Source organism: Micromys minutus, assembly GCF_963924665.1.
Source record: "Micromys minutus genome assembly, chromosome: 13".
In the NCBI taxonomy this organism is placed as follows: domain Eukaryota; kingdom Metazoa; phylum Chordata; class Mammalia; order Rodentia; family Muridae; genus Micromys; species Micromys minutus.
In genome coordinates this window covers 4,029,323-4,044,910 of record NC_137982.1, presented here as the reverse complement: position 1 = coordinate 4,044,910, position 15,588 = coordinate 4,029,323, and the positions used below count along the sequence as shown (strand labels likewise).

General features: G+C 55.3%; 1 protein-coding gene across 2 annotated transcripts in view; it reads right to left on the bottom strand.

Annotated features, from left to right (window-relative positions):
• Positions 1-15,588, bottom strand: part of RXRA (retinoid X receptor alpha) — an 83,736-nt gene that overhangs the window by 11,962 nt on the left and 56,186 nt on the right. For both annotated transcript variants that reach the window (XM_080927511.1, XM_080927510.1), the window contains exons 2-5: positions 12,872-13,137; positions 9,434-9,584; positions 8,703-8,882; positions 1,826-1,995 (exon numbers count right to left, since the gene is read on the bottom strand). In XM_080927511.1, the coding sequence (XP_080783637.1) occupies positions 1,826-1,995; positions 8,703-8,882; positions 9,434-9,584; positions 12,872-13,137 (767 nt within the window). The remainder of the gene's footprint in view (positions 1-1,825; positions 1,996-8,702; positions 8,883-9,433; positions 9,585-12,871; positions 13,138-15,588) is intronic.

The window sequence follows — 15,588 nt, the reverse complement described above, 5'->3', positions numbered from 1 at the left end:
GCGCTTTGGCTCTGCCCTGTTCATCCTACTGTGTGGCTTCACTCCTCTCAGCACACTCCACAGCAGACATTTAATGAGCTACTGCTTGCCAGCTAGGCGTGGTCATGAGACCACCCAGGCAGGGCCCAGGAGACAGCAGGCTAGGTGCTGTCTATCCAGCCTCCTTAGTTTGCATATGAGGAAAGACCACCAGATCGAGGCCAGTCACTGGGAGGACAGTGACCTTCCACTGTGTAACTCTGTAGACCTGAACCCTCACAGAAGAGCAGCAAAGGCCATGTCTGAGGCCATTTCCAACAATGGCCTTACTTGATAAAGGAAAACCCCAGTCAAACCTCAAACCTCAGCCAATCACCCTCAGAGCCCTGATGCTGCTCTCCTCTCCCCTAAGAGGGCTTAGGGAAGAGACTCCAACCAGAGCACTGGGAAGGTTCAAGTGGGCAAGGCTTTTTGTGGTCTCCATTGGGAGGTGTCATAACACAACCAGGACTGGGTCCACCAAGGAAGGCTACCTGAAAGACCCTATGCATTGTCCCTAGGAAGGCAGCTCTGGGATTAGACACAGGAATTCTGGTTAACAGGAGTGGGACAGAGACTGTGTCACAGGTCCTTAAAAGTACCCAAGGGGAGAGCTCCACTCACAGACTACAGAGAGGAAGAAACATGTCTGGGCCCCTGGGACAGGGCAAAGCTGCTGACCACACATAACTCATACGCCCCACTGACTCCTGAGGCACTAGACCACTGCCCTGTGCCTGGAGTTGAAGGAAAAGAATGTTTACTCTTGTCCACCACAGCCACAGGCTGAGACAAAAGCACTAAGATGCAAGAGAACACCAGCTTCAGAGAGAGACGCCGATAGCCTTCCTTGAGGTCCACCTGAACTGGGTGTCCAACGGTTAATGGCAAGACTCTGGTCCCAGATCTGAGGCCCACACGGAGGTCCAGATGAGGTCAGGATATCAAGAAAAAGCACACAAGGGCAGCCATAGCTAAGCCACACGCTTGAGACAACATGAGGCCTGTGGGTTTGTGCAAGGCCCTGTTCTTGGATTTATACAAGAAATATCCCAATCTGGGACTTGGCTGCAGACTTGTCACTGGGGTCTTGGGCAAACGGGTTTCCCACCCAAACAAACCCACACTGGCCAGTGGCCCCTGAAGTGACAGCAGGAGCAGGGAGGGGAGGGCTGGGGTAAGAGTTCAGGTGAAAGTCCAGGAACAGGCATGGAAGCCAAAAAGATCTGAAACTAAGACCCTGCAAGCAGCCAGGAGAGAGACAGCAGAGGAAACTGTGGTCCTTCCAGTTTTGTCTGCAGCTATAGGTGGCAGGTGGCTGTCTGCGCCATTTCTATGGGTGACCAAGAGACACTTTTGCTTCAACAGTGGCCACCCACAAACACCTCCACCTTCTCAAAGTAGTGGGTAGGACAGGGAGGCTCCAGAGAGTCACCCTGGTGACCACACACTGGTGGGAGAGGCCAGCCTGGACCCAGCAGATGCTGTAGAGGGCTTTGCCCAGGCTCAGCTCCTCATGGTTTCTCTGAAGGATTCCCCTGCACTGAGCTCAAGCTTCACTGTGGACATAAGCCAAGACCCCACAACGACAGCTGGGCCTGGCCCTGACCCTGCTGAGTATTTGGATGAGGCAGACAAGCAAGGCCAGCAGGAAGGCTGGTATATCCCCCCATTCAGAGTCACCCAGCAGAGGTCCCACTGGTGGGAACAAAGGCCACAGCAGCCAAAGGGCTCGGATGCATTGGCTGTTCAAGCAGAAGGGTAAGTATAGGGGGAAACTGAGGCAGGTGAGCATCTTGACACTCACTGAGCTGGGGTTCAGCCCCATGTTTGCCTCCACGTATGTCTCAGTCTTGGGCTCAACAGCAAGCTCGGCTTCCAGAATCTTCTCTACAGGCATGTCCTCGTTGGCACTGCTGGTGGACTCCACCTCATTCTCATTCCGGTCCTTGCCTCGCTGCCGCTCCTCCTGCACGGCTGTAAACAGGAGACAGTCACCTGGGCTGGCCAGCTCCACAGTTCCTAGGAGGTCCCCCACATGCTCAGGGCCAGGCAGGGCTAGCTCCAAGCCAGTGCATCCAGCTAAGGGAGACTCAGGCTGAGCCCAGACTAATACCTGCCTGTACCTTGCCCCTGGGTGACTGTAGACCCTGAACACTCAGCTAACAATGCAAACACACCAGAGCCCACCTGAGATCAAGGCAGATGGTCTTTCCTGGAGCTGATGAGTCACAGGAATACTAATATGGGTTCTCAAGACATTAGTAGTCTGAAGATGTGGGGAAACCCAAGAAGGCTTCCTGGAAGAAGTGGGAATGAGCCTGGCAGAGGGAGTAGAGTTCAATGGAAGAAGCAACTTATAAAAATGCCCAGAAGAGTTCAGGACATGCTCCTGGTCAGGAGCAGGGGTGGTGACCATGACAAACAGGTGACCACTGTGGTGATAAGCCAGAGCAAGGGACAATCACACTCACAGACACACTGGGCAAATGTAAAGGCAGCCACTGTCCCCTGCTCTCCGTGTCTGCCTCTGCGAGAAGCATCCCAGCCTCACACAACCCATAGGTTGGCCCCCTTCCTCCATGATGCCACAGGCTGGATCTCGGGATGGTCAGAGGCAGCACTGAAGGAGAAAGCTAGTGGGCAGGACAGACTGACTCCGACAGCTGCCCAGGCTGCAGCACCTCCTCAGAGCAGGTCCAGTGGAGAGCCTCAGGCAGGAGGACAGAGCTTTCTTCCTCCTGCCCACCTCTAACAGCTCCCGAGGACCTATTCTACTGTCCCTGTCCCCGTTTGGGTGCCAACAGGCCTCTCTCCATTCTGGGTTCCTTCAGCAGGCTAGGTGGAGACCTGGATGGTCTGTCTCCAGACCAGTATCCCAGGAGGGTACCTTTCCAAGGGTCCAAGAGTGTGGCCCAGGGATCTTCCTGGTGCTACCTCAGGACCTTGGTCAGAGCTCCCCTAACCCTTGAGTTCCCTAGGTGGCTGAGTGTAGCCCAGCAGTATCAGGATCTCAAAGCAGGGCAGCACCAGCCTCCCCCACTACAGCCAGACCTACCTCCTGGCCCACAACCTCCTTAAATGGCTTACAGAGTAAAACGCAGGGCCAACAGAAGGGCTGAAGGGCAGAGGGGTTCACAGACTGCTGCTGGTTAGAGCAGATGGCAGCCACCTCCCATCTGTGCCCACCTCCCCTCACTCCTCCCGGGCATCCCCCTGTAATGCTCAGCCAACAGTGGTTCCCTTTCTGGCCGCGCTCTGTTCTAAGTGGCTTTTTAATCCCCTGGCTACTGCTCCTTGCTGGGCCCACCAACACCATTCAGCTGAGGCTCTCCCATGTTGGGGTAAGCTCCCCAAAACTCAATGGCCTGGCTGCAGCAGAGACTTTCTACCTGTGAACAAGACAAGGATAGGAGGCTGCTCTGAGGCCTGCAGAACATGAGGTGGGCTGAGGAGCTGCGCAGAGGCTAGTGTTTTGCAAGCTTGGCTCTTTTGGAAAATCTGACAGCAGGCTGGGGCTGGTGCAGAGTTGGATGCCACAGGCAGATGGTGCCCAGTCTATGGGGGCTGCAAAAGGCTGCCAGGCTCCATTCCTCTCCAGCTGGGTTTCTACGGGCCCTCCATGTGGCTGCCAGCGCATCTGGGTTAGGGTCGCTCCACAAGTCACTGAGGGCTCTGGCACAGGGAGGGCCTGGAGACTCAGCCCACCAATACTGAGAGTCATCTGAGCTACCAACTGTAGCCGATCCCCCACCCCATCCCAAAGCCAGATGACAAAACTCTTCAGCTTTGGGCTAGGACAATGTCAACTTAACAGTCTCTCCTTCCCAGATGGGAAAAACAGACTCAGGGAGTCAAGCGCCACAGCTCTGGGACGAGAGGTTCACCTTGAGCAGCTGTGGTACTTTGGGTAACTCCTCTAGCATCTCTGTACCCCACTTCCTGTAAAATGTCAGTGCAGATCCTGTCCTCCAGGGGACCCTAAAGGAAGCACCTGAGCAGGCTAGGCCCTACCCTGCTGGCTCAGTTCACTCCCCAGTAAGGGACTTGCTCTCAGACCCAGCCCTGGGATATGGGAAGCCCAGAAGGAGGCAACCCTGGCAGCAGCCAGTTATCCTGAGAGCCTGGTCACAGGGGCGGGCGGGTGAGGGGCTCCTCACACCTGCCTCCCGTGCGGGGGGGGGGGGCAGCTGAGAATTAATTAGCAAATGTTTTGTGAAGCACTTTGAAGCCTCCAAAGGCCCCAGCAGCTCAGGGCAGCATCGTTATAAATATTATCGTTTTATTTATAGACAGCGGAGGGGGCAGAGGGAGTGGGGGATTTATGTTTTGCCAGCTCAATCACCTTTTAGACACACTCATGTTTGACTTATGCTCCACTGGCGCCGGGAAGCCTCGGGCGGGAGGCGTCTGTAAATACAGAGCCTCGTTATCCTTCCAAGCCCGCAGGCCTTGCGGGGGAGGTGGCTGCCTCAGAGACTGAGGTTCCCTCAGCCTGCCAGTGGTGCCTGAAGCCTGTGGTTCAGCCCTCCCAAGATCCAGACGCAGGCTGAGCAGGAGATGACCCTCCTCCAGCACACCGGGATCCTGGCTTAGGACACACAGTCAAAAGTGGAGTATTGGGGATTGCTCAGCCACGGGGCCCAAGTAGAACTGAGAGACCTGAAGAAGGTAAAAGAGTATCCCAGATCCCTTCGGGACTCTGCCGGAACCCATGGCCTTCTGATGCCCCTTAAAAGCAAAGAGCTGGTCCGTGAAATAGGCAGTTCCAGGTTCTACCAATATATGCCAGTCTCACTACCTCTTAATACCCAGGCAGCACTGGACATGAGCTAGTGTCTTCTTCCCAAGGTCCCAAACTCAGGGTATGGTATTCCCTCTCTCAAGGACAAGTCTGGGACAAGTCACAAGAAGAATTAAGACACAGAAAGACATGCATACATGCACAAACACAGATATAGCACAAAAGCACACTGTGGCTGCCATGCTCCAACCTCACTACCAGCTGGGCTTGAGCTGTCTGTTCTCTTCCACCAATAAGCCTCAGGGGTCCTTACTGAAGCTCTACGATCGGACAGAGACACTAGGCCTAGAGAGGTCAAATCGTAAACCTAGAGAAACAACTAAGCCAGGGCCATTTCCCTACAGCAGAAATGGTGGGCTCACCCTTGTCTGTGCATAACACACACACACACACACACACACACACACACACACACACACACACACACACACACACACACACACACACACGAAACTGCCATTTCCGCACGCAAGTGCTCCAGAGCCAGAGGACAGGGTGCAGGAAGCTAAGAGAGTCAGGAAGGAAATGCAAAGAGGCCTCAGGGGGAGCTGAGGATGGGGTGTGTAGTGTGCAGCCTCTCCAGCCTGCATCACACCTGCAGGCCCCCCAGCCCTACCACCACCTGCCCAGCCAACAGGCCCAGGCTCAGCCTGAGAAGGGCACTGCCCACCCCCAACTGGGGAATGCTGCCAAACAAGTCCCCGTGGCTGCTTGCACACGCAGGCCCCTGCTATTGCCCAACAAAGATACTATCAGCCTGCAGTATCCTGCATCAGCCTGAAGACAGGGTGCCTTTCCCAGGGCAGGGCCACCCCACAGCGAGACATCTTGTGGTCAGCTCCCTCCTCACAGCACCTCTACACCAGCCTCAGATTCCAGGGTTATGTGTGACCAAGCCTGGAGGACAAAGATCATTAGATTTGGGTTCCCAGGCTCATTGACTGCTACCTGCCAGGGCTGGGCACTTGGGGGCTGAGCTAGCACGGGAGCCGACCGTGCACGTCCTGCATTCTCTGGGCCAAAGGCCCTGGGTTGGCAGCTGGCCTCACAGCTTCCCCAAAGGCTGTCAAACTATCCAACTCCTACAGCCAACAGCCCCACCCACTACTCACAGAACTCTCCTCTTAGTGGTTAACCCAGAAGAGCAGAAGCGATGAATATGAATTCATTCTGGGGACTGGTCCAGACCCCAGGATAGGGTGGGGGCAGTGCCCAATACCTAAATGCAGGCAGAATCTTCTAAGAGACCCCTGCAGGGTGGGCTCCCAGGCTGCTCTAGGCCAACCATCTCAAGAGTGAGGCCACAAACTACAGCCACAGGCACTGGGAAATATGACAGGTCTCAGGTAGGCAAGAATAAGTCCCTTCCCTCAGCCAAGGACCAGTCATGGAATGGCTGTGCCTACCAGGCCTGAGGACCTCCAGACATCTTCTAGCTGCACACAGATGGCTGTGCAGCCCAAGGGGCCAAGTTGCACAGCTTCTGTGACTAGGGCAAGACAGGGCTTCACAGGACTTATACTAAACACTCATAAATCTAGCTGTAACAAAGAGGCCTGGGGTGGGGTTGGGTGAATCTCTGCAGAGGAATGGTTAGAGCACAGAGAAGGCTGCAGTGGGGTCCTCTTCTCTGTACCCCACTTCTGTGCAGGGTACATAGCATTAGGCACAGGCATGGGGGGCAAGCATTTTATGTGCAAGAACTAGATGGGGTGCTCAGAGCCCCACCCACGGGAAGTACATAGTGAGACCTAGACATCTCCAGCCTCCCTGCCTCAAGATTTACTGTTCCATTGGGATTAGGGGACATCATGTACAATGCCCATACCTCTGGAAGCCCAGGCAGCTGGAGTCTGAACACCGACACCCAAGGCAACCAAGGCAGCAATGGAGAGAAGGGGTCATGTGAGCTAGAGAGTCCCTCTCTGGGGTTGGAACTCTAGTATCCAGCATATTCCAGGTCTGCTGGTAGCCTTGGCTTTTACAGGCACTACTCCCTTGAGCTGGTACCTAACCCATCCATGCTCAGCTGTCAGCCATGTTCATCTGGGTCATGTACCATCTCCCAAGCTCATGCTGACCAAAGGGACCACCTGTTTACCTGGTGGTCCCTTTCAGGGGACAGGAGCTCATCACCAGGAACAATAGCACTGGGCTGAGCTCAGCTCCTGAGAGGGTCACACAGCCTGACTTCTACTTTCCGGCCAGGCACATACATGGCCACAGCCCACCCCAGGTCTACCCACTCAAGCACCTGTCCTCCGGAGGGTGTGATGTGCTAGCTACTCCCAGTAAGTGCTCCTTTAAGGACATGTCCTCAAGGACAGACGGGGTACTCCTTCCATTGGCAGAGCATTTCCTTTCCTCTGCCTTCTCACTATAGATAAAAAGAAGGGGAGCCAGAAGCTGGGGTCTAACTCACCTAGACAACTGTGCTAGGACTTGGGCCCTAGAGGCCATGACCTCTCGGCATAGTCAAGGTCAGATGTAAAAGAACTCCACACTCTAAACATATGCCCAGGCAGGAAGCCCCGGCTGGAACACACACACACACACACACACACACACACACGTCTAGCTCCACAGCATACAGTTGTTTATGTGCTGCCCTGCGGCCAGCACTGCTGGAACCCGCTGCACGCTGCGCTGACCTCACAGCATGGAAGAATCCCACAGGAGCGCAGAGTTTCTCATGAAGAACAAGAGGACCAGAATATAGCAAAAGAAGGGGTCACTGTGAAGGGAAAAGCAAACTTCAGCACTGGCCTTACTCAGGCTGAATAGACAGGGGCCACTGAAGAGCTGGTGGGAAGATGGAAGGACACACAGTAGGCATTAGTCCCAGACCAATGCACAACCCAGACAGAGGAAGCAGGAGGGGCAGTGTTGTGACAGTGGCGGACCTGCCTCTGAGTGTGCCCAGCCCTCTGAGGCCTGGGCCTAAGACCAGCCACCCAGACAGACAGACAGACGTACACACACCAAACCAGAGAACTGCTCTCCCACATGTAGGGCCAGGAGGATACAGTGTAGCCCAGAGAGCTGCACAGCTTGACATCTGGGACCTCTGGAGAGTCCCTGGACTGTCACCTAGCCGCCCTACCTCATACATATATACCTTGCTGACAAAACAGGCTGGGAATCCTGCTCCTCAGAGGACCTGAAGGCTGACAGGTAACCCTTCCAGGCTGGGAATCCTGCTCCTCAGAGGACCTGAAGGCTGACAGGTAACCCTTCCAGGCTGGGAATCCTGCTCCTCAGAGGTCCTGAAGGCTGACAGGTAACCCTTCCAGGGGTGGAACTGGAAGTGGCCTCGAGAAGCAGGTAAGCCCAAGATGGCTCTAATTTCAACAGGCTCTGGGAGATACTGGGGTTTCTGGGGGCTCCTTCCCCCACTCCTCCCTTCTTCCCATGTCCTCCCTGGGCAGTCAGAGACCATGTAGGCATCAATCCCACCTTCTCCCCGCCACACACCCCCCACCCCTTCCACTGTGCTTCCTGCTCCATGCCTGGTCTCCAAGCCTCACCTCTCCCTGACACATGCTGGCTCACACCTGCCATACCTCAGCCTGTTTGCTCAGTTCTTGTCCCAGGGGCCATGCAGACACTGGGACAGGCCAGGTCTGTGTTGTCTGTTCTAAATTCCCTAGACCTAGCCACACAGCAGGCATTCAGTGAAAACCTGGTTGGGGGAAGGGCTAGCATGAAGGCAAGCTATCCAGACAGCCATCTTAACGGTGCAGGCAGGAGCTCTGCTGAGCAGGAGACACACCCACCAGGCCATACCAGAGTCTGGCAAACTGCAGGCCTGTAGTCAAACCCCTCCACTCGAAGAACGCTGAGGAAGGGGCGGTGGAGGCCCCCAGGGTCTGAAGCCTACCTTCCCGCTTCATGCCCATGGCCAGGCACTTCTGGTAACGGCAGTACTGACATCGGTTCCGCTGTCTCTTGTCAATCAGGCAGTCCTTGTTGTCACGGCAGGTGTAGGTCAGGTCTTTACGCACTGTTCTCTTGAAGAAGCCCTTGCAGCCCTCACAGCTGTACACCCCATAGTGTTTGCCTGTAGGGTGGGGACGGAGGATGGGGGAACTTAATGACAAGGCCCTCGCCCAGGTGGCCTGCTGCAGGCCAGGGCTCTGCGTCCAGGTTTTAGAGTCCTTGTCTGGGTTCAGGCTGGACTCTGCCTGGCCCTCCCTGCTCAGAGAACAGGTCCACCCTTCTCTCTATAGACTAGGGCTATGGGTCACCAACCCTGAGGACCATCGTCACCAACAGTGGTGGTCTTGTGTTCTCTGTGTCCTGGAAGAGGACGGGTACTGTCCTCCTTTGGCTCTCAGGCTTGGCCCAGGGAGGCCAGCTGACACTGCACCTCAGCCGTCCATGCACACATCTCCTCTTGGCATGCCTCTAGACCACCCTTTCCATCCTGGTATCCACCTCACTTGAAGACAAAGTGAGACCCCAGGAGCTCCCAACCCACCCCTTATTCTAATGAACATGGGGGGCTGCCCTGGGTTCTTGCTTCCCTGCACCCAGCCCAGTGGGAAAATCTAGGGAGGCTCAGTGAGCTCTGCCCAGGTTATCGTGCCCCTGCCCACCAGGCAGTCCTACCTGAGGAGCGGTCCCCACAGATAGCACAGATGTGCTTGGTGAAGGATGCCATATTTCCTGAGGGATGGGCAGGAACCTTGAGGACCCCATTGAGGCCTAGTGGGGGCTTGATATCCTCACTGCTGCTCACGGGGTTCATGGGTGAGTTGAGCTACAAGAAGAGTGGGGTAGGTTAGCCCTGGTAGGCTGGTGATGACCCCAGGAGAGCTGGGTTTCCTACAGGGAAAAACTCCTCTACAGAGCCTCACAGGACAGAAAGGCTAAAGGTCAGCGGGACCACCGCTATATCCAGCCCTCAGAGTACCCCTCTCAGCTGACTCAGGCCACTGCAGGGTACCAAAGACCTCTCAGCACTATATCAGAGGCTCACTCACTCTCCACCACCCTGCAAGGAGGTCCAGCTGTCACCTAACACTTGCCATGAGCCTGGACACAGGAGAGCCCAGGTATTCCGCACTCCCCCACCAACCAGGTGAGGACAAGAGGCCCAGGCTCATGGCTGCAAATGGGCTGGGCTCCTCCAGAGTCACACACATCTCCAGCACCCAGCATGACAGTGGTATCTGGGGGCAGGACAAGAGAGGAAAGCAAGTGGACACCCGGGACATCAAGCCGTAGGGCCGGTGTGGCTATCTTGGCCTCTGCACACCCCTTGCCTCTCCCTGCCCGCTGGCCGCCAGGGGCAAGCGTGGGAAACTCACCCTGTCACCCAGGCAACAGCTGCAGCGTCGCAATGACACAGCAGTTTTGGTTCCGCAGCCTCCAGCCTAGCTCTGCAGTAAGCTCAGGGCCCACAGGCGCTTCCCTCTGCCTGCCTATCTGCCGGGCGGGCAGCAGAGCCCAGCTGGGTAGTCCCCCCACCTCTGAAAACTCCTGACCAAGGCAGAAAGCCCAGCTGTTCTGTTTGCACTGGCCTTGTATAGCCCCTGCTGCCTGCCCCCTGCAAGGGGAACCTCACCCCCTTCCTCAGAGCCTCCTGCCCCATCCCCCACCCCTTTCTCACAGGACAGGAAAAGAGCAGAGGCACCAGAAGCTTTCTATTAGAGGACCTGGCATCCTTGATTCTGCGGCCCTAGCTGGCCAGTACTGTGAGACGGTGAGGGTCAGCAAGGATGGCTCATTCTGCCTCGCTTTAGGTGGGCTGCTGGGAAGCCCGGAGGCCCATGCAGAGAAGCCTGAGTATGTCAGAGAGTTGTCAGGACGAGAAAGGCCTTGGTGGCAGGCAGGACAACTGCTGAAGGCCCTGGCTTCTGCTGGCAAGACTCCCTCCACTCCAGTCACTGTACGGGAAGCCTAACCCTGCTGGTCTCTGGAGGTCTTAGCTCTGAGCAGAATAAACAACTGGGGGGGGGGGGGTTACAAAGCAAAGTTTGAGCTGCAGCACTGAAACCCCTACTGGCCCCTAAGATGGGGGGGAGGTTCCTCAGAGCTCCACTAGTGGACAATCCGGGAATCCATTGGATTGGAGATAGCTTTTTATTTTCCCTTCCCAAACCTGAGCTGATGAACCAGGGCAGTTTTTATTCTCCCCTTCCTCAACATCTCCCATGAACCACAACCCCATCCTACTAGGACTTCTGTGTTCCCGACTGGGCAGCCCTCTGCTGGAGCCCGAAGCCTCCCTGGGTGGGGGCCGTACCATTTCTCCTTTCATATCCTTGGCGTTATTTCAGTTCCTCCCTGGGTCCCTACCTACCCTTCAGGTATCCCTCATCCTGTCCTCTCAAGCCCAGGCCAGAACTCAGATGAGATACCCAGAGCAGACCTGCTCTCAGGCTCTGCGCGCTCCCCACAGCTTTGTTCCCCATCTGGCTGGCTACAGGTATCATCAAACACCCTGCTTACAAAGTCACTGTAGCCCAACAGTTCGAGACCCTCCCTGTACATATGGAGAATTAGAGGCCTCGGACTCACTCTACATTTGGACAGTCAGAAGTGCTTCCCAGTTGTAAATTACCTAGGGAAGCCAGCATGGCCAGACAGTCATGTTTGGGAAGTAGTGGGGAACATCTCCTGTCCTAGTAGAGCCCCCAAAACAAAGGTGACACCCAGGTGGCTTGGGCATTGGGTGGCCGTGGCCTGATAGAGCTATATCCAGACGGGCAAGGAGCCTCACGGAGCTGAGAGCCAAGAGGGGGTCCACACTAAAGCCAGGAAACTTCAGAGATCGGCTCTTCATCTATACTGGCTACTCATGGCTTCCAGAGCTAGCAGGGGTATAGAGAAGCTATTATAAAAATAACATGGCTAAGCCAGGGGAGGTGCTGGGTGATAAGGCCTCTTCATGCCTACACTCAGGTGGTCATGCCAGCTGCACCTCAGGCCTTCTGTCTGCTTCTGAAATGCAAGGTGGGGAGTGGGGTACAGTAACAGACTACTCATAAAAAGAACCCTAGCTCTTATGTGTTCAGGTGCTTTGTGCTAGCATGTACACACACACACACACACACACACACACACACACACACACGCTAGGGCAAGGGGGCTTAGATGGAATTGACCTAGAAAAAGCAGCCAGATTGTCTGGAAGAGAAGCTTAAGAGGCTCAGACCAGTCTCAACAGGCTCCTGATGAGGTGAGTGGTCTCTCCACACACCCCAGCACAGGAGACAGCATGGCTCAGGGCACAGGCTTTGGAAAATAAGGAACACAGAGATGCTGTTGGCCCTTTAGTTCTAGTGAGGGATCCAGGTATGCCACTGGGAGGTGGCACAGCAAAGCTATCGGGGGAGGAGGGAACAAAACTCAACCTAAGAAGTTCAGAAGGATCCCTGACCTGTTTCAAAAAGGATAAAAGAAACCCCAAGGAGCTGGCTCTCCAGATGCAGAGATTCCAGTACACTGTTGACAAAAACCCAGGTGTAAACTCACCATGACCCTCGAGGATATAGAAGCAGGATGAGGTTTTATAAAGAATCCAACAGGTACTCAGGGCCTTGGGAGGAAGAGTCTGAGCAAGACCCCTAGAGTGCCCACAGCAGGACCAGGCCCACGGAAAAGAAAGGCACATCTTGCAGATAGCCACCATCCACAGAGCCACAGAAAGCCAGAGCCCAGGCTGCAACCAGTGGCCTCTGTAGGACCCAGGGATGGGCACCTCGGGGCCAGGATGTGCTTTCCCTAAAGGCTTAGGGACACTGAGTTCAGTGTCCTGGGAAGAGAAACCTATGAGCCCTCAGGGATCCCTGGAAGATGGCCCCAAGCCTGAGGAAGTAGATACCCCAGAGTTCCATAGTCATGGGGACAGACTCCAGGCTGAGTTGAAGACCACCAAAAGAAATTCAACTGACTCAGCCCTATCACCAGCCTGAGTTTTGCTCTGTAGCCCACTTCCATGAAGAACAAGTAGAAATCTCAGTTCTGACCCATTGGTTCACAGCCTACAGGAGAAGCTCTAACTTTCTGTCCCATGTCCCCAAAGTTCAGCCCAGCACTCACCTGGGGGCTACCAGTCCCAAAGCCCAATGTGGGTGTGGTGGGTACCGACATGGAGTGCGGGCCCATCGGGGAGCTGATGACAGAGAAGGGTGGACCCATGCCATTGATGGGAGAGCTCAGGGTGCTGATAGGCGAGTGCAGCTGCCCAGGGGAGCCCAGTGAGGAGCCGATTCCTGGGCCCAGGGAGGGGTGCAGGGAGGGGGCAGCCATGGAGCCTCGACCCGTTGGAGAGTTGAGAGATGAAGAGTTCACCTGGGTAGAGAAGTCTGCAAGACAAGAATTGGCAGGAAGGAAGGTCAGAGCATCCTCTAGGACCTGGAAAGTGCCCGCCCTCCTCCTCACTCAAGGCACAGACAAGCCTAGGGTGCCAGGGCTCCTCTGTCATACACTGAAAGTCAGACCATCTTTGAGGGCCCCAGAAAAGCTGTTGCTATCCATCTTAGACTCTCTGAGGTCCTCACGCTGCCTGTGCCGAGGCAGGGCGAGCACAGCAAGCTGAAGGCGCTAAGTCTGTGACCCTTCCCTCTAAACCCCATGATGTGGACTTTTGGGTCCCACCGGAGGGCAATCCAGACTGCAGGCCCTCGGTTCTCTCCCTCTATGCACTGGAACCCATCTGACTCTTGTGGGGCCTAAAGAAGGAAGGGACTGGCAGAAAGGAAGGTATTGGCACTTCCCATGTGGGTGGGAAGCTTCCAGGTGGCCTTGTGGAGGGGCTGAGTGTGGTAAGCAGGAGACTGGCAACCCACCAAGCAGGGCTGGGGCTCCCACATGCCAGCCTTTCACGCAGGGTTCCAAACACGTAACAAAAATCTCAATCAGGCCTCCCTAACTCCAGAGGCTGGGGAGGCCCCAGGTGTCTGATCTAGTGCCCACAGGCCTGGCAGGCCATGGAGAAGACAGTGAGGACCCTGCACAGGGCAGACACATGTCATGTTGGGAGCTACAGGTCCCTCCAAGGCTGGTGCTCTGAGAAATCCCCCCCCCCCGCCCCTTCATCTCTCAGTCTTGGCCTTTCCTGCCATCAGGCATGGGCTTGCTCCTGGTAAGCTGAGAAAAGCACCAGGCACATGAAATGAGTGAGTAACCCACCCTAGGTGTGGACACCTAGGGAAGACCTCGCCACTCTGAACCTAACACATCCTGGCATGTGAGCAGAGCATGACAAAGCCCAGAGCAAATGCTGGAGGATGCCCCGCCACCCTGAAGACAACACTGGTACTGTGGCAGTCTTGACTCTGGCCAGAGCTCGTAAGCCCATTCCGAACCTGGTGACCAGCACAGTACAGGGTGAGCCCAGCAGCTGCACTTGCCGGTAACAGCACAGAGGCCCTGCCACAAGGACCATCCCTTCAAGGGAAACCTAACCAATTCCCATCCCCAAGGCTCCTACAACTTCTCCCCACTCCACCTCAAGAGGAGGATGCAGTAAGGAGGCCCCACTGTGGCCAGGTCCCTTATGGTGAAGCCACCCTGGCTTCTATGCCTGCCCTGACTAACAGAGGGATCAATTCCATCAGCAAATGAGCCTCGCTTCACCTGTCAGAAACCCTTGCCATTCACAAAACTAGGAACAAACCAGCTTGTTGAACTTTGGGGCGGGGGGGGGGATCAATTTAAGAAATCCAGAACTAGAAATAGTACACACCTTTAATCCAGGGCTAGAGAGGCAGAGGCTGGAGGACCTCTGAGTTCAAAACCAGCCTGATTTATAAAGAGCCACCCTGTCTCAAAAACAAAGGGCAGGAGAGATGGCTCTGTGGTTAAGAGCCACTACCTGCCTTTCCCAGGATCAGGGTTTGGTTCCCAGCACCCACATGATGGCTCACGTCTGTAACTCCAGTTCCAGGGGATCTGATACCTTCTTCTGGCCTCCAGAGGGACTCTATGCACAGAGTACACTTACATACATGCAGCTAAAACACCCAATACATAAAGAAAAAATCTTTAATGCCGGAACCAAGCAGTGATGAGCACCTAGTGACCAAGACACCAAGTATGAACCAGCTCTGCAGGCCACTGAACTCCATATGGATCTAGAAGAACCAGAGGGAATGGAGGGTGTGTCTAAAAGGAAGAAATCCAATTGCTTATACAAGCCCAGAATGTCTTTGCGCCTTTGACGTCAACTGAATTCTTGTGACACAGGCAGAAAAGTCCCCACCTCCTGCCTATGACAGAGGAAGGACCTGCAAAGGCTCACGGATAAGAGCTGCCTAAAGGCAAACTTACTACGTCTGCAGCTGTCCCTAGGCCAAGCAACCACAACCATTTCCAAACCGATGGGATGCCTGGAGGTCACTGGGCTGACCCACCACAGCCATGCCTCTCCCCTGTGCCCTGCCTATATTGTGTTGTCATCTGAGGTGTACCAGTGTGAGACCCTGCGTGGCACCAACCTAGGCCCTCACTGTATCCTGCTAGCCTGGCTGAGAGGCACATCTCCCTGACCTTGAGCACCTTCTCCAGGTTCCAGAAGAAGGCAGGGCAAGGCTGTGGCTACCCAGGAAGGAGCTGGGCTGGGACCAGGAGGGTCAACCCTTCCTGGTCTTTGAGAACAAGATGAATTACAACCAGAGAGAAATCCCTGATTCCTCGGACTCTCTGCACCTCGGTTCATGGGAGAACTTGGACAACAGGAGTGACACAGGGTCTAGGACAGCTTGTCACACTAAGGGTGGCTCTCATTAGCTAACTGTCCCAAACTGTCTATGTTC